This window comes from Meleagris gallopavo, chromosome 30 (assembly GCF_905368555.1).
Source record: "Meleagris gallopavo chromosome 30, MGAL_WU_HG_1.1, whole genome shotgun sequence".
Lineage (NCBI taxonomy): Eukaryota > Metazoa > Chordata > Aves > Galliformes > Phasianidae > Meleagris > Meleagris gallopavo.
This window is the reverse complement of record NC_139433.1, coordinates 1731712-1754185: the sequence shown is the minus strand read 5'-3', so window position 1 is coordinate 1754185 and position 22474 is coordinate 1731712. Positions and strand designations below refer to the sequence as shown.

Genomic DNA, 22474 nt, shown 5'->3' with positions numbered 1-22474 from the left:
GTTCTGTGCTGTGGCTGTTTTGCAGCTGCGATGTTCTCAGCACCGTCCTCTCCTCTGCACCTGCTGCTGCTCCAGCTGTGTTCCTGAGCTGCTGGCAGGACCTGACCCGTGCCTGCACACCACAAGGGAGCGAGGAATGTGTCTGGAAAGTGGAGGCGCTGGGGAGAGGAACACGCAGGAAAAACAAGGCTGGGGAATTCTTGGTCTGTGCTGGCAGGATAGCAGCAATTACTCATTTGAGGATGCAGCTGTTTGGCTATCAGGATAAACACTATCTTGGCTGTTGTGCAACTTCCCAACTTGAGAACAGAAGCCCTATTTGACTGCTTTTATACAAATAAAAGAAGCAAAGGGGGCACGCAAGGAAGCACAGGCTGCTGCAGCCAGGCTGCACGGTGCTGCTGGTGCTTGGAGCTGCAGCGCTGCCCACGAGCCCGTTTCCTGTGAGCAATCATCGCACCACTTCCTCTGCTTGCTGGGGCAAAGCCCTCGTAGCACGGATAGGAAATAGACGTACGGACATTTCCATCGTGTTCCCTTCCTCTCTGCTTTTGTTCGGGGCCGACTCACCCCTCCCCTGCAGCCGGGAATGGGCCGCGTGCGCTCGGCGTGTCGATCCCTCATCGTCACCACGTGTCGCTGCAGCGCGGGGTCAATAACCGCGGGTGACCTCAGCCGGGGGAAGTGGGCGCGGCCACGCGGTCTTTCGAGCAGCGCGCGGCAGCGGAGGCCCCGCCCCCTTCTCCCGCGCGCGCTAAAGGGGCCCCGCGTGGCGGCGCGCGGCCGCTGTTCCCGCGTCGCGCTGGGGGTTGCGCGCGCCCGCCCGCTCCTGAGGTAACGGCGCGTGCGCGCGCGGCGGGGCTGAGGGAAGCGAGCGAGTGGGGCGGTGGGCGCCGTTGAAGGGCTGCCGAGTGGAAAAAGCTTTGGCTGCGTGAAAATCACGAGTGTTTGGGGATCGGGTTGTGAAGGGCTGCGCTCTTGAAAGCTTTTTTTTATTTATTTTTTAGGAACGAAGTGCTTTTAAATGGAATTGAAGTGTCGGTGAGCGGGGTGGGAAGCGAGAGCTGTCTGCAGGCTGGAAGGGAATGAGAGAAAATCCCGGCTGAAGGGCTGCGGGTGCCCACGCCGCAATGCCGTGCGGGGATTTGGGTGTTTGGTCTGGTCGGCTCCGAGTCTGAGGAAAAAACAGAAAGAAAATCCTCCTTGGGTTCGGTAGAAGCTGGCAGTGTGTCTCCAAAAGCGTATTTCTGTGCTTTCTGAGCGCGTGTGAGGGAATTTCCCTTCTGCACACAGATGCGCGTTGTCCCGTGATGAAGCCAGCTGTCCTTAAGGAAAGAGGAACCGGCGGCAGCCCGTGAGGCACGGCGGGGAGTTCAGCCCGAGCTGCGCGGAGCTGAGTGATGGTTTACGTGGCAGAAAGAACAGCCACGTAACTCAGATACACGCAGCCCTGCTCCGGGTCTGCCTGCAGAGAGGCACTGCGCCCGGAGCCGCTCTGTGGGTGCCTTCGTTGACTCGAGGCTCCGTGGGCTCGGAGCCTGCTGTCACATCTCGTGCACCCCGCTTGCTGTGGGCTCAGCCGCCTCCAGGCTGGGTTTGGTGCCTTGTGTCCGTGCCGTGGGATCGCTGTGCTCAGAAGTTACAGTGCTCAGAAAGCTGCTATCGCTGTACAAATTATGTTTAAGAGAGGGAAAAGTGGGTTGCGAAGGATCTCTTTCCTCACTTCGTAAATCTGCAGAGAAAACAAGAAGTCCAGCTTTCGGTTTTGCTGGAATTCTGTTTCTGGATACCTGGTGAGGTGATGCGACAGTTACAGTAAGGGCTGGGCAGGCTCAGGAGTGCTGTCCGTGTGAGGAAAAGGAAAAGAAAACAGCAGCAGGGAGCAGAGCAGGCTTTGGTAGTGAGCACTGGGATGACTGATGAACGTAACCTTAATTTGAATGGGTGTTTTTGAAGCTTTACACGTGTTTTGAGTAAGGGCATATTGAGATCCTATTATCAATGAAACCTCCAGCTCTGTAGCTCTGCCTGTCGTGTGTGTACACAGTCACGCTGTTATTTTGTTCCGGAGCAGAGCTGTTTCCATGAAATAGTTCATAAACTTGCAGGTCTCCAGGATACAGCACTCAAAGCAGGGGGCAGTTTGTAGTTAAATGACTTCTGCTTTCACACAGATGTAATTAAAAGGGAGCTTTCTCTCACCAGGCTTTTCTCTGGATGTGTGTTCGTGTTTCTAACAGCTGTGGCACGTTGCAGAGGGTTAATTCCCCCACAAACTGTGTGTGCTCATTCCTGATCCTGCTCCCCCACCCACTGAGCTGCTGTGGGAATGAAGTGTGTGTGTCACTGGGTGCTTTGTGCAGCACAGCTGTGGTTGTAGCAAAGCATCACAAAGTATAGGGCCATAGCTAGATTGCTTAACAGAGCTGGTGAGGAGAGTACATATGTTGGCATTTCTATCTTCTATCTAGCCTACATTTGCTTTATGAAATGCATGGCTGGCTTGGGCTCCCTCAGCCCTGCATTCACAAGGGAAGTCACACAGCTAGGTTGCACTTTGGCCGCCTGCTCGTGTGCTGATGTTTCATGATACAAGTATATTTGGGTACTCCAAAAACTCTGCTGCTGCTTGTGCTGTTCTGTAGATGCTGAGGGCCACGTGGCATTAACACTTTGATTCTCCTGGACAATCTCAAGTCCACCTGGAGAAGTGGTGCTTCTCCCTGGGCTCCCAGGCTGTGCAATCTCATGTCCTCGAGCTTTGTATCATGCCCAGTGTGCTCACACTTGTGACCCCCACAGCCACCAACCAGATCCCTCTCATCTGCAGGGTCTGGGGCTCTCAGCAGATAACACGGTGAGGCATTGCAGGAGGGCTGTCGGTGGCTCCAGGGCAGGCACTGTGCCATGCAGAAGCTGCCATGCTCTTATAGACATGGGTTTGAGTTCCTCCAGGCTGGGGAGGAAGCTTTAACCACGCTTCCCCATTCTACAAGCACTGGGCTACTCTGTAGAGATAATGCCTGTTTTCTCCCAGCTGCCTTACACAAGGAACAGAATAAACCACTGTGATGTTTCAGTCTAGAGTGGGGTATTGGGCAATTTTGCCACTTAGTCCAGTGCTTCTGAGATGGGTTTTTGGGGACGCTCCTCTCTCTGCTGCTTATGAATTGCACTGTTTTTTTAATTGGGGATTGCAGCTTGTAGCATTGTGTCCTTGTGCAGATGAGGAATTGGAAGGGGGGTGTGCTTCTAGCCCAAGAGAGCAGGTTTGCATGCTTGAATTGCAGCTGGTTGTGCCTTTCTCCACTGCTGTCAGAAGCAGGATGCTGCACAGTCACTTCTTCCTCCAGACCTCCAGGCCACATCTGATTCATTAGAGAAAAGTCTCTTTCCTCTTGCTAGTATCTGTCATCATTCAGGCAGACGTGCTCCTCGCATTGCCTGCTTTCTGTTGCCCTAATGGAGAAATCATTAACATGGCATGCTAAAATCCACTTTTGATAAGGATGAAGGATCAGATTCACTTTTGATCAGTTACAAATTCATGGGAGCAATTAAAGCTCAGCCTGTCAGGTTGTGAGCATCAAAAGCTTTCGATGACTGTAAACCTCTAAATAAAGGCAGCGTTGCTTTCAGTATAAGAAAATCCTTCGTTTAGATGATGAAACCCCTTAATGACAAAGAACTGAAGGCAGTGCTGAAGAAACAGCAGCTGCCAAGCACCGATTCTTATGAGATGAGGTTTTAAATCCCCGGGGAGCAGGAATGCAGGGGGCTCAGCCCCCCCAGCTGCCCAGGCGTGCACGGAGGAACCCCGAACCTCCCACGCCCCAAGAGCTGAGCACGGCAAGCAGGCGTGGGGCCAGGGCTTCCTCATTAGGCGGCGGTGTGGGGTGACGGGCTGCTTCCAATTGCAAGGCAGGGAGCACATGACATAAGATGCTCCAGATCTGCCTCATGGGCGCTAGTTTAAAAATAAAGGGTATTTTGCATCCGTGCTGGTTCAGAGAGGCTGCGGGAGGAGAGGCTGCACAAAGGAGCAGACGATGCGTTGTAAGGCCGAGCCGGAGCACTGCGGTGGGTGAATGTGGGGAGGGCTGAGAGCTGAGCCTTAACGTTTGGGGCAGGAGAGTGCAGAATGTAAACGTTAACCTCGCTGTGCTTTTTCTAAGCTGTAATTGTCATACTCGTTTTTAAGTGTGAGAGTGGATGTGTAATCTAATTCTCAGCAGGCTCTCCAAATGCACCGGGCGTGATGTGAAGAGCACTTTGTCTAATGATAGAATTTACCATATTTAATGCAAACATAGCAATCTCAGATCACATCAGCTTTGGGTTTGTCGTGGTCAGAAGGTCCCATCAATTACAGCTGATTTCACTGCAGTATTCGGTTCCTAAATCCTAATTTAAAACCTGTTTTTACAGGGACAATGCTGTGTGAGGCAGAGGCACGTTCGACACTTGCAGATCCAGTCCCCATGGCTTATCTCAGTGTGGATGCTCAAGGGAGCAGTGAGGTGTCACTGGATGATATCGCCATCAGCTCCTCGGCTAGGTTTGTCTAATTTTAAACATCTTACTGTTGTTTTTTTTCCTGTCATTACCTGTGTGCAAAGCACATAGCTTGTATTCAAACACACTTGGATTAATTGGGACATTCTGATTTTTAGAGTCGATTTCAACCATTTCTTGCTACTTACAAAATCCAGAAGTTGAATCTGTGATCTCATCCCCCGAAAAGAAGGAACAGAATTATTTTTACTGCACATAGCTACAGAGTGCAGAGCTTGGGGTAGTGTGTGTGTTTGATAGAAACCCAAGGCATAGAAATGGTAGAATGTTCTGCAGCTTCAGAAAGATGACTTCTTACAGAGGAACTCCAGATAACTGTTAATTCTGCCTGACTGGGAGGACACTGGTGAAATACTTAGCAAGCACTGTGTGCACTTGTGAAGCGTTGCTGTACTGTAAACCAGAGGTGAGCCTCTTTAGGGACAGCTTGTGTGCAGCACCTGTGCTGATTTTTACCAAGCTATGCAGCCTGGTAGTCCCTCTGTTAATCTCCATAGCTCATGCTGAAGAGCAGATTAATAATTAATTACTAATCAAGTGTAATGGGGTATAGCTAGCAGACTTCCAAGGCTCTCTTTACTTATTTTGGGAGGGGCTGTGTAAAAATTATATATATATTGTGGAAGAGAGAAAGATGGCTTTTGATTCACTGTAAGGGAAGTGGCTGCAGGGTTTTTTTTTCTCATATAACTGAGTCACTTCCATACTTTGCCCACGAAAGCAGGTGCAGAAATGATGCAGACCTTCTGCAACTGGGGGATCTGTGTTGAGAACTGATCTCAGTATTGATGAAGAAATGTGTACTGAGGAAGATCTTGTAATCCCTTTGGGAGAAATAAAGGAAACTGGGTGATGTTTGCAGATTAGGTAGAAGTGATTCTGCTTTTGGACACAGTACATAGGAGTAGCTATCAAAGCTCTGTGCCTTAAATCATCTCGTATGTCCAAAGCCATAATTGTTTAATATCCCTTAGAAATTCAAACAAAACATAAACTGGAGGGAAACAATTTACTGCTTAGACTGAGAGTCACGTGGGGCTTTGTGGCTGATTTATCTCTGCTTTGATCCAGCAGAAAGAGAAGCAAACGTGAGGCTTGGCTGGCAGCCTGCTGGGGTTAGGCTAAAGGATTTGCATGGGACTGAGTGCTTCCTGGTTAGTGACAGTTACTGAGCCATGTTTTTGCCAGAAAGCTGTGCCTACAGACAGAAAACTTGGTGAGCCCTCTCTGTGATGTCATGGGAGGACCCTTCTGGAACACCACTGAGTGCTTGCAAGAAACCTCAGTGTTGCAGTGGGGAGGAGTGATGGTGTGAAGGAACAAACTCTGTCATGACACCCTTGAGCAGAGGTGCCCCATGAAGGCTGTTTGGCGAGGCAAGGTGGAACTGTAGTTTCTCTGGGATGTAATCTTAGGTGGAGCAAAGCTTGGGCCTTAGTGCTAAGGTGGTACAAGTGGGGTCTGTCCAGGGTAGGGAACAAATATCTCCTGCCTGTAGTTTGGAGGTGGGAGGTGTTGTTTTGGGGGCAGAACACAGAGGCTCAAATACCAAATCTCATGTGGGCTGCCTTCCAATTTGTCATCTGAAGTGGGATTTGTGACTTATTTTTTCCACGTTCTCATCACTTAAAGCTTTATGAAAGTCAGTTTTGGAAAAGATCAGAGTAAGAACACTGTTCTACCAATGCCTACAGGAGGCTTTTACCAACTCTTGCAAGATTGAAAGTAAAAAGGGCCACTTTCATATGGAACCACGGTGCAAGCTCCTCGAGGAGCATGGCTGAAGTAGAGGCACATCTGAATGCCTTTTCAGCTACTTCACAAACATCTGCTGGAGCCTGATGGACTAACTTTATTAGGAATACCTAGGAACAGGATTTCCTGCTAAATCAATTTCCTGCTCTTAACTGGCCTTAGCTTCTGCAGGAAGTCTCTGGGTTTTCCCAAAGGGTCATGGGGTGGTTTGCACTGCATAGCAGGAAGGCCTCGGGGGCTGCTGCCTCACTTGGACTTGCTTCTCCCCTCCCTGCATCATGCACCAGATCTGCATGCCCGTTTTTGTCCTCACCTTCCTCACTGCTGCGGACTGTGTCAGGCACACGGAGCATTCAGGTGGTGTTAAATTATCAGGCTTTCTGGATGCTGTGTTTGTGTGTTCTTCTGCAGCGTATCTTCCAAATAAAGCAACACGTGTACAAAAGCAGGGCAGGCAAAGATTGCACACTTGCTTGGGTGGGCCTGTTTTGTTCCTATATCCATGCAGCCTGAGCTGGTAAAATTAATAAAGCCAAGTACAGAACATCAGGAACCATTAATATTTGTCTGACACACGAGGATTAATGCAATTAAGTGATGGAGCAAGCATGCCTCAGGCATTCTTCAGCCTCTTCTGTCCAGCACTAATTGCTTTTGCCTTGCAGAGCTGTTGAGGTCTGCAGCATGGAGCCAGCTCAAGATCCCAAGACAAAGAGATCTCAGGTGAACAAGATTGGCTTAACATGTAAGTGGAAAGTGCCTTTATTTACTGTTGTGTGCATAAAACTATTGTTTAAATGAGGGAGTGATTTACAAAGCCATAAGAAGTGGTAGAAGTGGAGGATGGTCTGTCCAGAAACCTCTAAGCATAGACTTATGTCTGTGCTCCAAGGAGTAAGATGGCCAATGTCACTGACTAATGCAAACCTACCAGGTAATCATGTATTCCAGTCCTTTTTAGTTAATAATAATTAAAAAAAAGGGGGGTGGACTGTTAGCATTTGCTCCTGTTTATATTTCTATTATGGCAGCAGGGAATTTCTGAATATGAGACGTTGAACAATTATCTTTATCTCCAGCCCCTTTACCTCCTGCCTCCAGCATGTGGACAACAGAACGAGATGGAGAAGTGAAACTGAGGATGGATGAGGAGGGCATAGGCAGCAGGACACCAAAGACTGTTCATGACCTGTTCCAAGAAGCTGTTAGCAAATACAGTGATTATTACGCTCTTGCATTCAAGAAGAATGGCCAGTGGGTAAAACTCACGTATAAGATGTACTATGACAAGTGCTGGAAAGCAGCCAAAAGCTTTCTGAAGGTGAGCTTTTGTTGAATTCTACTCCACGTGTGTTCAGCCAGTGCAACTGCTGAAACAGCTGCAGTCAGCTGTATCTTGAGCTTGCAAATTCTCTGAAAGCAGATGAGACTTCAAGTGACAGGAAAATATTTGAACGTGCCACGAACATCTTGGTGATTACTGCGATGTTTTTGTACATACATACAAATTGTTTCCACGTTGTATTGAGGGAGAGGTATTTGAGGCATGTGCCAAACCTGGGCAGAGCCCCTCATCAGTCTCTTACACTGTCATCTTTCCAGGAGAAAAAATGAAGGAAGCTGCCTGTGAGTCCAACTTAAATGTTCAAACTGGCTGAGCTGTTTGCTTGTGCTGTTGGATATTAAGGCATTCCAAGAGAGAAAGCAATGTTACATGTTCTTCCTGTCTTATCTTTAGAAAGTCTTATTTCCTGAAGTTAAAGCCAATTTTTTTTTCTCCACTCGTGCTGTGGTATCTTCCAGTGTGTGCACTTCCACTCTCTGGTGCAAAACCAAAGAATGGCTGAAGCAAATTTAAAGACATGAACTTCAGCAGCTGGAATTTCCTAGCTAAGTGTCTCCAATTGCCATCGGAGCTTCTTCTGGTCATTACTCACATCTGACTTCTCTAACCTGTACTAAATGACTAAATGTCTCAGCAGCAGTTGTTTAACTTAACCTCTTACCTTCCAGGCCCAAAGGGACCTGACAGCTACTTAGCCTGTAGTTTTGTAGCCCCATGTGTGTCAGTTAATCATTGAATGCAGACCTGAGCAAATCCAGAAAATCCCTTTTTCCTTTAATTTTTCCTCTCCTGCCTACTGATGTAGTTGGACAGTGTGATGATATGAAACTTTGATTGGTTCCATGCTAAGTCTTGGGAAGTGTGTGTGAATCACTGCACATAATAGTAGGAGCTTTTCTCCTGACCTGTGCTCACAGCAGAAATCTGTGAATTAAGTGTTTTTAGAGGAAAAACAAGATTGCTGTAATCTCATCTTTTGTTTCAAGCTGGGACTGGAGCGTTTCCATGGAGTGTGCATCTTGGGATTTAATTCCCCAGAGTGGTTCATTGCTGACATTGGAGCCATCTTTGCAGGGTAAGATGAGTTTTGGCTCTCACTGTTCATTTTGTTTTAGCTTCTAGATATTAATCCTGTTTCTGATTTAAAACAAAGCATGTTCTGCTTATATTTGGACTTAATGAGGATAGCTACAACCTAAACTCTCTTTACTTCATTATGAATTAATGAGACAAAAAAATCACATTTTAGCAATGTACGTCTTTTTTAAAATGAGATGAACAGTTGGTTAACCCAAAAGCACGCTTAGTTACATTTGGATTAAAAATGTGATGGTGGAAAAGGTCAGAGTGCCACAGTACCCTTCTGTGTGAGACACTTTGGTCAGTAACTCCATTCTGACGTTACCCACACACAGAACAAAGCCTCTTAGCCTCTTAGAACTAAGCTTTCTGCCTTTATTTGTTGCCTTGTGGGACATTCTTCCTGAGAGTATTCCTCTGTTAAAGTTTAAAATAATCTGATTTTTTGCCAACAACTCTGCTTATCCTCCAACACTGTAATTTTCTCTTTTTTTTTTTTCATTTTTTTCCCCCCTTTTCTGTTGCAGTGGACTCGGTGTCGGGATCTACACTACGAACTCTCCTGAAGCCTGTCATTATGTAGCAGAGAACTGTAGTGCCAACATCCTGGTTGTGGAAAACCACACACAGCTGCAGAAAATCTTAGAAGTAAGTAGAGTTGTTGGATGAGTGGAGGCCGAGCATCCTGCTGGTGGGTGTGGGAGGGTAAATCTACCTGTGGGATACGCTGGATCTGGAAACGGATGTGAACTGATTAAGCCAACTTGATGTGTTCCCTGTTTGAGCCAGGTGAGTGATCACTTGTGCTAAATCTTACTGTGAGATTATGGTGGTTCTGCAGAATGGCAAAGCCTTGAGCTTCAAGTATGATAAGCTAGAATAAACAATTCAGAATCCCCTATATTGACTGGCAGCATCTCAGTCCCAATGATTACTGTCTTTACTGAGGCTTCCCTCTTCTTTTTCAATAACACAGATGAAATTCTCTAAGCTTTACTTCAAATGGCAAGTAGCCATGTTAAGGGGTGGTTTACTTGGGATTAAGAGGAGCAAGCAGGGTTTGCTCATTCTCATGGATCTCCCTTTCTGACACAGGTTGAGCATAAACTACCTCACATGAAAGCTATCATCCAGTATGGAGAAGAGATAAAAGAGAAGAGGCCAAATCTGTATTCTGTAAGTACTGGCATCTTACAGGACTGTAAATATTGGCTGTGCTTAGCTGGTGGCTTGGGAGCAACCATCACCTTCCACTGTCATGGCAAGTGTACACTGGGTTCTGCACTTGCCTGGATGAAGTGGTAAATGTCCACTGTTGTTCAAACCTTGATAATCCACGTTGTAAGGGAAAGGTGCAGCATACTGACCTCTGCTAGGCAGCTCTGGGTCCCAGAATTACTCCTACTTAGCACTCCCAGGGTTGCTGCAGAACTGGGAAGCTTCAAGGTCGATCTGTCTCCTTTTCTGTTTCTTTCCACACCTCCTGTGGCAGCCAGGAAACATCGTGGGGCTGAGAGATTCTGCTGCAGGATTGAACACAAGAAACACAGTTTCTTACTCTTCACCTTGGGCATAATTTTGTTTGTGAATCATAGCCTATAAAGTGATGAAGTTCTTCACTTCTGTATACAGTGGAGAGAGTTCTTGGACCTCGGAGAAGATGTTCCAGATTCCCAGCTCCGTGAAGTCATTGAGTCACAGAAGCCTAACCAGTGCTGTACCTTAATTTACACCTCAGGGACAACTGGGCAGCCAAAGGGAGTAATGCTCAGTCACGACAATGTAAGTATCTCTTTGTATGGACATCCCTCTGAGAACTGTGACCTGGGTGGGTGCTGAGGGATGGATGGCAGAGCTCAGCTGAAGAGTCGCAGCAATTCACAGCCTTCATTTGTGAGCTACGTGTTCTGTGTTGGACCTGCTGAGCTGCTGCTTCATGCTGGGTTGTGTTCTTGTTGCAGCTGACGTGGACACCGATAGCAGCTGGCCATTCCTTAATGCTGTTGGATGCTACTAAAAAGCAAGAGCTGGTAGTCAGCTATCTGCCTCTCAGTCACATTGCTGCACAGATGATGGATATTTGGCTATCCATAACATTTGGAGGACAGGTTTTCTTTGCTCAGCCAGATGCATTAAAGGTAAAAATATTAGATGACAAAAGAACTTGTGCTCCTCTACCTGTGTGCAGCTAGGAGCGAGCACTTGAATACAAACCTGGGTGGCTTAACAAAGCTTTCAGAATCACGAGATGTTTGTTTGTGTAATGACAGAGTGCTCCTGTTTAAGGGTCTGTTGGTTTGAAGAGTGTGGGCAGCCTGACCTTTGCCTTTTGGGTCTGTATGACATGCCAGGCTGAGCTGACCAAGGGCTTCACAACTGGGAGCTCCTCAGTGTCTCATCTGGCACCGCTTCTGTGCCCTGATGTTTCGGTTGAGCTTTGTGTTTGCTGTATTTGCTCTGTCCATATTGCAAAATGCCCCCACCTTTAAATCTGTGCCCTGGGAAGAGAATTTTGTCCCTATGCTGTGTCAGCATGGGCGTCGAGAGTGGTGACCCTTGCTGTCTTGTCAAAACCAGCGCAGAATAGGAATGCTTCTGAGGCTCTTTGGTGGAGCATGACAAGAAGAAAACTGGTGTTGTTCAGCGCTGCTCTGTTTGCACTCGGCAGCAGTGGCACTTCATCTGAAAACGATCCATTCCTCAAGAGCTGATGGCAGTTGTAGGCCTTGGCTGGTGAGCAGCGCTGACCTGAATCTGTACTAAAGCACTTTTGAAAGCTGTGTTCAATTCTCTTCCTCTCAGGGCACCCTGGTAGACACCCTGCGTGAGGTGAGGCCAACTGCCTTCTTAGGAGTTCCTCGGGTGTGGGAAAAAATAGAGGAAAAAATGAAATCAATCGGTGCAAAATCATCGACGCTGCGAAGAAAAGTGGCAACGTGGGCCAAGGGGGTCGGGCTGCAGACAAACCTGAAGTGGATGAATGGGTAATTACAAGTTAACTTAAGGGGTGTTATGAATATTAAGAGAACTTTAGCTCCCAGTGAGGAATTGCGTTGCATGGAGCGGGCCAGACCTGTGGGCTTCAATTAAAAACCAGATGTAATGGTTGGTCGAGAGGGTGGGCAGCAGTGGTTGGAGGCGGGAGTGATTTCTATTGTCATTTTTTACTGAAGAAGGCAAATTAGGAGATGATGAAAGGAGGGTGGGGAGAAGTTTTACTTTCTAACCTGAGATCCTGTCATAATTTTCCTTCCGCAGGTATTCTGAGGTCCCGGTGAACTTCCGCCTGGCCAGGCACTTGGTGTACAAGAAGGTTCGGAAGGCCATCGGGCTGGATCGGTGCACCAAGTGCTTCACAGGAGCTGCTCCCATTAGCAGAGAGACTCTGGAGTTTTTCTTAAGTCTGAACATCCCCGTGTTCGAGCTGTATGGCATGAGTGAGAGCTCAGGGCCTCACACGGTCTCCATAACTCAAGCGTTCAGGCTTACCAGGTAAATAACTGCTGTAAGCACAGCTCTGCTGGAAGGAGCAGAGATCCTTCAAGGTTTCTCCTGTGCCTGGCTTGTTTCTCAGCCACTGCAGCTCAGCCCTACACTCACAGCCAGTGGGAATCTCTGGGGAGCCAATTCCTCTGGCCATGTTCTGCAGATGAAGAGATCTGCCAAGGGCAAAGGCAGCACTACTTAGGCTTGGCCTGGATTCTCTGGGAACTGAGTAGAAAGCACAGGATTTGTGGGAGGAGCGAATTAGTGACCTTAATGTCAAATGAATAAATACAGTCAGACTCTTCTGTAGCTTTGAATGGCTCCTTCAGTCCCCGTGGGTTTGGTCTGCAGAGTAACACCACTGTTAGTAGAAGTTTGCCACCAAGAAGATAAGTCTTCTAATTCAAAGCTCAGGTGTCTGAGAGCAGTGGGTGGAAGCCCCAGGTGTGTGAGCACTGATCTCTCTGCAATAACAGCTTTCTGTACTTCCCTTTGCATAAGCAGCTGCCTTTTGAATCTTTAAGTTCCCCATTGGAATAGTTGTAACAAAAGGCTGCCTGGCTTGGTTCAGAGACTTCAGGGTGAGTGGGTACTGCTATCGTTCCGCTCTGCTGTTCAGCTACTGAATATAAAAATAGTAATAATGCAGAAAGCCTTGGGTTTGTGTTTGTGTTCTCTTTGTTGAAGCTGTGGGAAGGGAATGGCAGGCTGTCGGACTCTGATCCATAAACCAGATGCAGATGGCATTGGGGAGATCTGCTTTGCAGGAAGGCACATCTTTATGGGCTATTTGAACATGGAGGAGAAAACCAAAGAGGCAATTGATGAAGATGGCTGGCTGCATTCAGGAGATCTTGGCAAGTGTGATAAAGATGGATTCATTTACATCACTGGCAGAATTAAAGGTAATGCTGCACCTTGTCTCTCTTCTGTCTTGGGGCCACGCAGTGCTGGGGTCGGATGCATCAAGCCCTGATAGTTTCATGGCTGTGGATTGCACAGAAGAATATTGAGATACTTCTCCTTGTGAAGATTTTAATCTGAATGTGGCTGCAGGGTTTGCTGCCAGCAAACACGTGATGCAGCTCGTGAAGAGAGAAGGATGACCTCTGAAACCAATGTGTGTCAGCAGAGTAAGGCAGAAATCCTCTGATTTCTTCAGCAGCTTTGCTGACTTGTGTGCCCTGCCGGCTCCCTCCAGTTCCACCTGGCTTTGTTGGTTAACCTATAAGAGAAAACAAACCTTAATGCTGTTGTGAAAATGGCTTGCAGCAACAACAGCTCTTGGCCAACACCAAACAAATCTAATTTCATGAGAGGCTCTAATCATCAACAAGAGATAAATGGTTGTGCAAAGGGACTGCTTTCAGCAATCTATAAAAGACAAAAGGAAAGGGGCTCAGCTCTGCTCTGCCTCAGTGAATTTTTGGCTTCAGTTTGTGAACAAGTTGGTTGGATTTCCTGCAGCCTGAGGTGACTGTGGTCATGTGCTGAGCTGCTTGTTCTACACACCCCGTATCCAAAGCTGCAAACATCCATGGAGCATTCGAGCAGCTCCTGCATGGCTGCTCATTTGCACACCTCAGTCTCAGCTCTTGTAGCCTGGCTGGAGTCTTTCTGGTTTGCTGCCTTTTCCAGATGTTGGGACACACTCCTGATTGGGTCTGTGTTGCCACAGAGGTGCTATGAAGTCATTTCAGGTTGTGAAGGAAGGAAAAAGGAAGCCATAAGCAATAATCAAGATCTGATTGTTTTCCAGAGCTCATCATCACGGCAGGAGGTGAGAACGTTCCTCCTGTTCCAATTGAGGATGCTGTAAAAGAGGCCTGTCCCATCATTAGCAACGCCATGTTGGTTGGAGACAAAGCAAAATTCCTTGCCATGCTTCTGACACTCAAGGTGGGATTGATTGTGCCTGCTGAATGGAAAATGGGATGGGCATCTACCGTGGGATGGGGCTGAAAGGACACAGATTATTTTAATACACTGAGGTGACTTTTTAATATTCTGCAGTGCCTGCTGGAGCCCAGGGGTGATGCAGTGCGTGGTTTGTAGCTGAGTTGCAAACACTGCTTGTACTATAGAGGAAAATTGCACTTGCCATCTGATCAGCCAACAGCGTTCCACTGTTCAGGGCAACTTTATCTCTGTACCACCTCTGAGAGCAGAAACAGTACTAAGACAAACTGAAAAAAGAAACCCGCTTTTCTTACCTAAATTTCAGGATCTCCCAGAGCAGTTCAGACAGTAATGAAATGTCAGCGATTTCTTTTTAAAGACAGTGGCTTTAAACTCCACAGTGCCATGGGGGTGGACTGAACTGATGCCTCTGTCTAGGGCTGCAGGGATCTCGTAGGGCAGTGTTTTTCCAGGACAGTGTTAATTGCTCATTAGTGAGGCTGCAGCTGCTGAGCCAGGCTCTGGTGGTGGTGCAGCTGTTGGGATGAGGAGCAGTGCTGACTTCCAGCAGGATGCAGTGCTGCTGTGGGATGTGGGCAAGTAAAGCTCTGGCCTGCAGAAGAGGGGAAGATGGTGTCTTGCTTAAGTCTGTATAGCAAGGGAAGGGTTTGGAGCATGAGTTCTGAGCTCTGCTTGCTCCTGGGTGTTGACATAGCTGTTGAATATGTGGAGATATGAAGGCGTTTTAACAAGCTTTCATTTGAAGCAGCAGTTTGCATAAAGCATATAAAAAGTGGCCAACTGACAGTCGGTGCTGAGGTGGGGAAGGGACACGGCAGCTTCCTGTGGGCTTATTGGGGTGAAGGGGTTTTTAACAACATCAGGTGACCTCTCCTGACTTGTGTTGCAGTGCACTGTAAATATGGAAAGTGGGGAGCCGGAAGATGACCTCACTGCAGAAACTATTGAATATTGTCAAAAACTGGGCAGCAAGGCTACTAAAGCCTCTGAAATCATAAGCAGCAAAGACAAGGCCATCTATGCAGCCATCCAGGCAGCAGTTTCAGAAGTCAACAAGAGAGCTGTCTCAAATGCTCAGAAAATCCAGAAGTGGATCATTCTGGAGAAGGACTTTTCTGTTGGTGGTGGAGAGCTGGGTGAGTGGGGGTCGGGGGGAACAGGGAGGTGGTCCCACCTGTGGGTGTTGGACAGGCAGCACAAACAGAGCCTGGAACATGCAGCCCTCTGGCTGTGGCGGTGCTGTGTCAGCCTTTGGGAGGGCAGGATCGGTTGTCGTGGACTTCCAGCTCTGCCTGACAGCACTGAGCTGAGCGGCCCTCGGAGCTGTGCTGTCTGCTGCAGGGTGGCTGTGCGGTTTGTGTTCGTGGGGCAGTGGAGGTGTTATTAAGCACAAACAGCATTTAGAAGTCGGTGTAGGTTCCTGTGCTCTGGATCCTCCAGGCTTCCTTCAACTCTGACACTGATTCATGTCCCAAAATGATGCTGTCTGTAGTGCAGGCACTGTTAGATCCCCGCGCTGTGTGTTCTTCACAGGCCCAACAATGAAACTGAAGAGACCAGCAGTGGCACAGAAATACAAAGAGCTGATTGATGAGTTCTATGTGGATGCAAACACGCCGACGCCATCAGAGAGCGCACTGCGGCAGTGACGTGGCGTGGTAGGAAACTTCCCCTGGTGCACAGCATTCTGTCAGCCTGGGCTCCCTGCAACGGATTCAGAGGGTTCTGCAGAAATAAATGACACTCAGCAACCGTGCAGCTTTCCTGAGGTGCTTAGCTGTACATTTATGGGCCCTATTACTGCAGTGTGCTCACACCCCGTTGTTGCTGTGTCTCTGATTTGTGTTTTTACTTTTTTTTTTTTTTTTTAATAAGGGCAATGCATTTACTGTGTCAATTCATAGTGTATGGTGTGTCTTTACCAAAGTTTTCTTTTCCCAAGCTGAATGTAAAACAATCAGGATCTGCCCTTTTCCTGCTGTGTAGGGAAGGCAGAGCTCCTTTTAGAGCAGTCTGTTCTGTTTTCCTCAATGCATGTTTAATTGCATGCTGATGACATGGGAATTATTTTATATCGCTTTATCCACAAACCATTGTCTGCTAAGTAAGGCCAATGCTGTGGGACTGCACACCCTGGCAAACCTGTGTGGAACCTGGAGTTCACTGGGTGGGTTTGTGCAATACTTGGAGTCTGCTTCAGCTTCTTGAGTTATAAGGAAAGCATAAATTATATTGTTTAAGTAGTAGATGTGGACTAGATTGTTTTAAGAGGCTGTGTGTAACCTCTGTCTGTAGTCTCACAACCATAGAAATGTTATTTAGGTGGCAGCCGGGGCTGTGTTGGCTGATGTACATAGAAGTTTAGAGGAGACAGCACAGGGAACAGCAGCTCCTGAGCTCCTCTGGTTCTGTGAGGCTCGTTCCTGTCTGTCCCTGCCTGGAGGGCCTTCAAATCCCTCAGCAAATGAAGGACTGCTTGTAAACTGGCTTATTTCAAACTGGAAATGTTTGATCTGAAAAGAAAGTGGAAGAAGTTGTGTGCTGGTCCTGACTCGTTTCCCTGGACAAAACAGGAGCACCCAGAGCTGCTGGGTGCTTTGAGTGGAAGTGGCAGACAGGGAAAAAGCAACAACCCCATTAAATATTGCAGAGCTCCAGCAAACCCCTGCCTGCACGTTCTTGGTTCTATACCTGTAGTTCTGGTTCACATCAAATCCTGCAGTGGTGAGAGCGCTTGCAGTACTCAGAACTGGGAACCTCAGGGAAGGTTTCATGTTAAAGATTGTATTTAATTTGGGCTCAGCACCACAGCGAGCAGCTCAGTGAGGTGCCCAAAGTCCTGCATGGAGTGTGGTTCTGCACTATGGGAACAGCTGCTCCTCTTGTGCAACCGTTTCTCAGCTGTGTGAGTTGGAAACGTCTCCGCTTTCAGAGCAATGCCTAATAAACGCCCTGTGCTTTGTGTCTTCATGCTTTGGTAATTCTTGTACAACACCTCTGAGGTACAAAGGTACAAATCAACCCTTCCCTATCACCAGTGCATGGAGCTGTTCTTAATAATTACCAAGTGAAAATGTGCTCCCAGCACTGAGCACCCAGCTCAGGAATTAAGCTCTGTAACAGCCTCTGCTCACAGCCTACGGGGGAGGAAGGCTCTGCCCCCCTGTGCTCAGTTGGACCCTCAGCCCCCAGCAGGAGCAGCAGCACTTGGGAGCTGTGAAAGCAGCTCAGGAGCTGCAAAAAGCACAGGGCTGGTTCTCAGCTGCTGTGTTTTGACTCAAAACGTGAAGGTAACCACGGATGTGGCTGTGCAGAAGCAATGCAATGAACAAAAAACCCTGGAAGTCGTACTTTTCCATCTTACTTTATTTCACTTTTTCTAGAAAATTCCTCCGTAGTTCCACAAATTTAACAAAAAGGTTTAAAATTCAGGACAAACAATCCTGTAACGTATTACAAACATGATTATTTTTTTCATCTTGAAGTTAGTCTTGGGCCAGCTGAATTTCTTACAGCTGAGAGCAGAATTCATTTCCCAACACAACTCTGAAAATCCTCAAGTGAGAGAAGGTATTTAATACCTCTAGGCAGAAATACAATTAAAAATTATCTAGTTGAAGTACTTACATTTTTCTTTAGGAGTGCAAACTCATCTCTTCAGTTTTTGATGGCTATTTTGTGCCCCCATGACAGCAACACCGAGCAGTTCTCACCTTTCAGAAGTACCACGTGGGATGGCTGTAGCATTGAGGTGAACCTGGGCTGGGACAGGAGCTCCAACTGTGCTCCAGTGCTTTGGAAGGTGGGATGTGGGTCTCTGCTCGCAGAGAACAGAATGGGGCAAGCTCCGGGAGGGGAGTTTGAACCTCTCACCATCAAACACCACCGAGATCTGACAAACTGTTCCTGGATTGTTGCATCCGTTTCTCTGCTAGTTCTGATGCTGGCGCAGCACTCAGCACTATGAGAACTGGTGGCAGTCATTGCACTTCCACGTGTTCAGCCTGACCACAGCACAGCCAGTCTTGTCACCAACGCGTCCGCTACTCCTCAGCCGGCGCTCCGGGAGCCAGCCAGCCTTACTGCCTTTTGTTTTCTTCCTTTTTTAATAGTAAATGTCAGTTATCAAAGCCTCAAGGCTTAATACATACCAGACCAAGACAACAGGAAAATTCTCCTGACCCTTCTTTGGCCCTTTAAGACGAAGGCCAAGGACAAAGGAAAAGCTGCGTCCTGATCTTAACCTCCAACGCCATTCAATTCAAAGCAACTCTGAAAGCCTTCAGACTGATCAGCACTTATCCGTGCCTTCAGGCTCGAGGTGAAGGACACGAAAGTAACCGAGTTCTGTCCACTTTCCATGGAAAAACCGTTATGGCTAGAAGTCAATTTTGGATATATATATTTTTTTCCTTTTTTAAACAATGCAAATGCTACTACACGTCCTCGAAGACCTGAAGCAATGCTGACAGCAGCACTGCCACCTCCTTCCTATTGAACAATAATCCATCCATGCTCTCAAGAGTGACACAAGAACAAACACGTTATCCACAAATACCTGTACACGGCATGTCCAGAACAGCATTCAGCCAGCCTATAGAGAATCTACACAGGGAACTCGTCCATATGCAACTAGGAGGGGACACAAGATGAGGCCCGAATTCGACCATCCTTTGTTTGCAGAGTCGTTCCTCCTGTGGTCCCCAACGCTACCACATACCCCAAAAAACAACAACTCTGTAGAACAACTAAGTACTTGCAAGAAACCTTTTAGTAACAAATCAGCATGTGCACACAATGGAGGAGAACTATTGCTGGGGGAACAATCCTATTTTGGGTTTTCAAGGAGATTATAAAGAGTCTAAAAAAATCCATGTGTAAAATACTTCTTATAAAAACCGAACAAAATTCCCATCAATGCTCGTCAGACTTCACAAATAAAGTCGGTTCCAGGGCAGGACGATGCCACAGCTGTGGGCAAAAGCCCCGCATGCTTCCAGCCAGGCTCAGGAACACCACTGCAGTGTTCTTGGCCCCATGGGCAGCAGCAGTGACGACAGATCTGTGCGCGATGGGGGCAGGACGGCGACTCAGATCCTGACAGCGCCAGGAGAAACTGCTGCAGGACGGAGAGCGCGGCTGCAACGGCTGCGGGAGGAGGAGACCTCGTGGGGAGAGCAGGCAAAGGCCGCGGGAGGACATCACCACTTTGGCTTCGGCTGCCCATCACCACCGCTCTGCTGCTTTGGGAATGGCAGTGTCACAAACCCACCCTGCATGAGGGTGGGAGCGCTGCCAGGTTGGGGCTGGGGCAGCTTCCTCTGTACCGCAGACCCAGCGGGGACGGGAGGAGCTCACAGATACCCACCACACCCAAAGCAGATCCGTGGACACTCGAGAGCCACATCTGCCATCCTCCAGCGCAGCACATCTCAGCAGCAGCTGCAGCTCCTCTTCCTGCTGTCCTCCACCTTCTCACTGTGCACACAGGGTTTCTATCCAGGCTTGGCATCGTCCATCGGGAAAGAAAACAGCTGAGATCACTGCTGTGATAGGGAACGCACCTGGCATGAGCTGGATTATTTTTCTTTTTATATATATATGTATATACACACGCACGAGACACATGAAAGATGGTACAAAGACAAAATTAATGGGAATCGGGTCAACATGACCCAACTCAAACAAGCTTATCATCATATTGCCACTTCAGTTGATTAGTTGCAACATTTCCATGATAAAGAAAGGGGGAACCCAAAACAAGGGACTGCAATTTCATCACTGAGAAGGGACGGCAAACCCTGGAGCCACGCAGCCCCCACACAGCACTGCACAGAGCAGAGGCTCCTCAGGAGCTGCTCTCCTCACTGCCAGCAGCCCACCCAACATTTGGCAAAAGCTTACAACGCTGATTGGAAAAAAAGTAGTAATTCTTCCCCCAAAAATACTGAACGTAGGGAACAGGAGTGTAATACAGCTTTGATAAGAGCTACAGGGCTTTCCCCAAACCCACACAGCACACAGACGACACCTGGAGGTCTAGTTTAACTAGAAATACACAAATGGTTCTGGGTTAGTGTTTACTGCCACCTCTTGCACGCGTGTGAGGGGGAGGAGGAAAGGAACCTGATCTCACTTGGTGTTACATCAGTGTTTTCCAGGTGCGTCCCAAGATAAAATTCTCCCTTGTTTTGGTTTTCCCAAAGTACAGCCACTACTATAGGGGCCACTGTAGGAGATTCCTCTTTGAGAACATAGAACAAAACCAATCACGTATTTTGGCAAAGTTATTCAACACTGACAAATGAAAAAGACAACAGGTGAGTCCCTTCCAGAGCACAAAACGCTTTGAAGATTGCTGTTCAGCTTTCATACACTAAAAATTGTCCACAAGAGGCATTTTAACAAACAAGTCAATCTTACTAAGCGCCCTTCCCCTGCCATAGCCATTAAAAAAAAAAAAAAAAAAAAAAAAAAAACAGAAAAACACACCCTTAAAATCGTAAGACCCAACTAGGCCCTTCTTATACATACAGTACATACATATATATAATATATATATAAAATATACAGCTTACAGTTTCGTAGTCCTATTACAGTTAAAGCAGACTGAAAGGAGTGAGACTTTGTTTAGGAGCTCAGGTCAACAAACAAAGACGTCTCCAAACCCCAACGGGACACAGCAGATTGGAGAGGGCCTCTTCAGGGAGCTCAAACCACCCCTGCAGGCAGCCAGAACAGAGCACAGCCCTGCAGCCACCGGGAGCCAACGGCAGCAGCGCTCCGTGCCCAACTGCAACAGAACTCACAGAGTGAGCAAAACCAGAATCTGTCTGCTTTCCTCCACGACGGAGCAACGAGACTCCCAGAACCTCCTGTCACCAGCAGCCTCCCGGCGAGCTTTGTAAAAGCCAACGCGGCACAAATGCTTCTTCACGGAGCCGAAGGAAACCGGACTGACCGGAGCTCTCTGCAGGCTGGTCCCAAAGACTTGGTGAGGAAAACATCGCCCGCACTTCTTCAGGTCTCAGAGGTGCCTGAAAACGTTCTTCAAACAGTTTCTTGAAGTAAAACCAGAAGGGCCGCGCTGCAGCCGGGCGCAGCCGTTCTTTTGCTCTACTCAGGATCTGTGCCCAAGCGGACTTAGGAAGCTAGGGAGGACAGACTCAGCAATATGGGTGCTTGTTTGAAGCCTACAAGAAAGTGCAGCTGGCTGTGCATTCATAGAGCATGGCTGTTCTCTAAGGCAGTGCTTCGGGTGAATCGAGAGAATAAGAAGGCCTAGTTCCATGGGTTCGTTTCCTGGTACCAATAAAGGGGATTTCTGGTTTCAAAAGCAGCCTGCTTCCAAGGCCGAGGTCATGTTGCTACTGCTTCCAGGTAGCTCTGCAGCTTACGAACAGTTGTTTCATCCAGGGAGAAGAGGTCAAAGTCAAAGGTTGTGTTGGTAACGTTAAAATGCCCCGTTTCCTCAATGAGATTTACAATCTGTAAAGGACATGAGCAACAATATAGATGGAGTCCATAAAGATTAAGCACACCAGAAAGACTGGCAGATACAAAGCAACCCACATATCCTTTCTGGAGCCCTTTAGAAGAGCCTCAGAGCCACATGCCTCTCACAACAAGAAAATCTCCCAGAAAAGCAAAGCAGCTCCTCCTGCTCTAACTCAGTCTGGGAAGTGACCTGAGCATGTTTCCTTTGACATCAGACAGCCCAGCTTTGGGGCAGCTATGAGAACGACAGAGAGATGCACAAGCCACACTTCTGTGCCTTTTTCAACCAAAGCAACGCATGCACATCCGATTTTTTTTCCTACAGATCTACATTTAAAGTGAACCAGAGCATCTCAAGAAGGAGAGGCAGTGAAAAGCCAAGCATCACAGGGGTCTGCTTGAGACCCTTGGACACGGAGTTTACCAGAGTACAGCACCTTGCCAGAAAGCTGACCAATGATCTCTACCTGCTGCAGCACATTGCGCTCTCGTAGTGCCATGAGTCGCCTGTGGAGCTCCACTAATTCATCAGTGTAGGCCTGTAAAGGAGGCATGAACAGAAATAGTGACACACGTGGCATGTTTGTGTGACTGCTAAAGCAATCAGAGCAACTCCAGGCTCTTTCAGACACCTTCCTAACCCGTTTTACCCTACACTTTGTGCTGCCTCCTCTACTCTATCAAGTGCTGGGAGACCACAGACTTCATACCAATACAGATGTCTGAACACCACCAGCTCGGCTACTTCATTCAAAAAGCCTCTGCTCAGAACCTCTGAGCTCAGAGGAGCTCAACAGAGTGAAATCCATCGTGGTG

General features: G+C 47.8%; 2 protein-coding genes across 5 annotated transcripts in view; one reads left to right on the top strand and one right to left on the bottom strand.

Annotated features, from left to right (window-relative positions):
* Window positions 1-843: 843 nt before the first annotated feature.
* On the top strand, window positions 844-17131 carry ACSBG2 (acyl-CoA synthetase bubblegum family member 2). 2 transcript variants are annotated; one of them, XM_010724875.4, is made up of 15 exons: window positions 844-4056; window positions 4429-4558; window positions 6996-7075; window positions 7410-7651; window positions 8662-8750; window positions 9283-9403; window positions 9851-9931; window positions 10388-10537; window positions 10717-10893; window positions 11558-11739; window positions 12014-12247; window positions 12929-13146; window positions 14001-14140; window positions 15051-15297; window positions 15695-17131. In XM_010724875.4, exons 1-15 carry the CDS (start codon window positions 4050-4052, stop codon window positions 15808-15810), a joined length of 2214 nt encoding a protein of 737 aa, XP_010723177.2. In that variant the 5' UTR covers window positions 844-4049; the 3' UTR covers window positions 15811-17131. The 2 variants fall into 2 exon arrangements, with proteins under 2 accessions (XP_010723177.2, XP_010723176.2); XM_010724874.4 differs by having other exon boundaries at window positions 844-4080.
* A 378-nt stretch (window positions 17132-17509) lies between these two features.
* MLLT1 (MLLT1 super elongation complex subunit) overlaps window positions 17510-22474 on the bottom strand; it is a 29963-nt gene continuing 24998 nt past the window's right edge. For 2 of the 3 annotated variants that reach the window (XM_085211862.1, XM_085211863.1), the window contains exons 11-12: window positions 22126-22197; window positions 17510-21649 (exon numbers count right to left, since the gene is read on the bottom strand). In XM_085211862.1, coding sequence (XP_085067988.1) covers window positions 21521-21649; window positions 22126-22197 — 201 coding nt within the window. In that variant the 3' untranslated portion in view covers window positions 17510-21520. The remainder of the gene's footprint in view (window positions 21650-22125; window positions 22198-22474) is intronic. The other variant, XR_014880178.1, reaches the window with a different exon arrangement.

Bases quoted from the DNA above. Each gene is read 5' to 3' on its own strand.
- ACSBG2 (XM_010724874.4), top strand. From the start codon at position 4,050: ATGCGTTGTAAGGCCGAGCCGGAGCACTGCG. The intron at 7,076-7,409 runs GTAAGTGGAAAG...CTTTATCTCCAG, and splicing joins GAACAAGATTGGCTTAACAT to CCCCTTTACCTCCTGCCTCC. The intron at 10,538-10,716 runs GTAAGTATCTCT...TTCTTGTTGCAG, and splicing joins TAATGCTCAGTCACGACAAT to CTGACGTGGACACCGATAGC.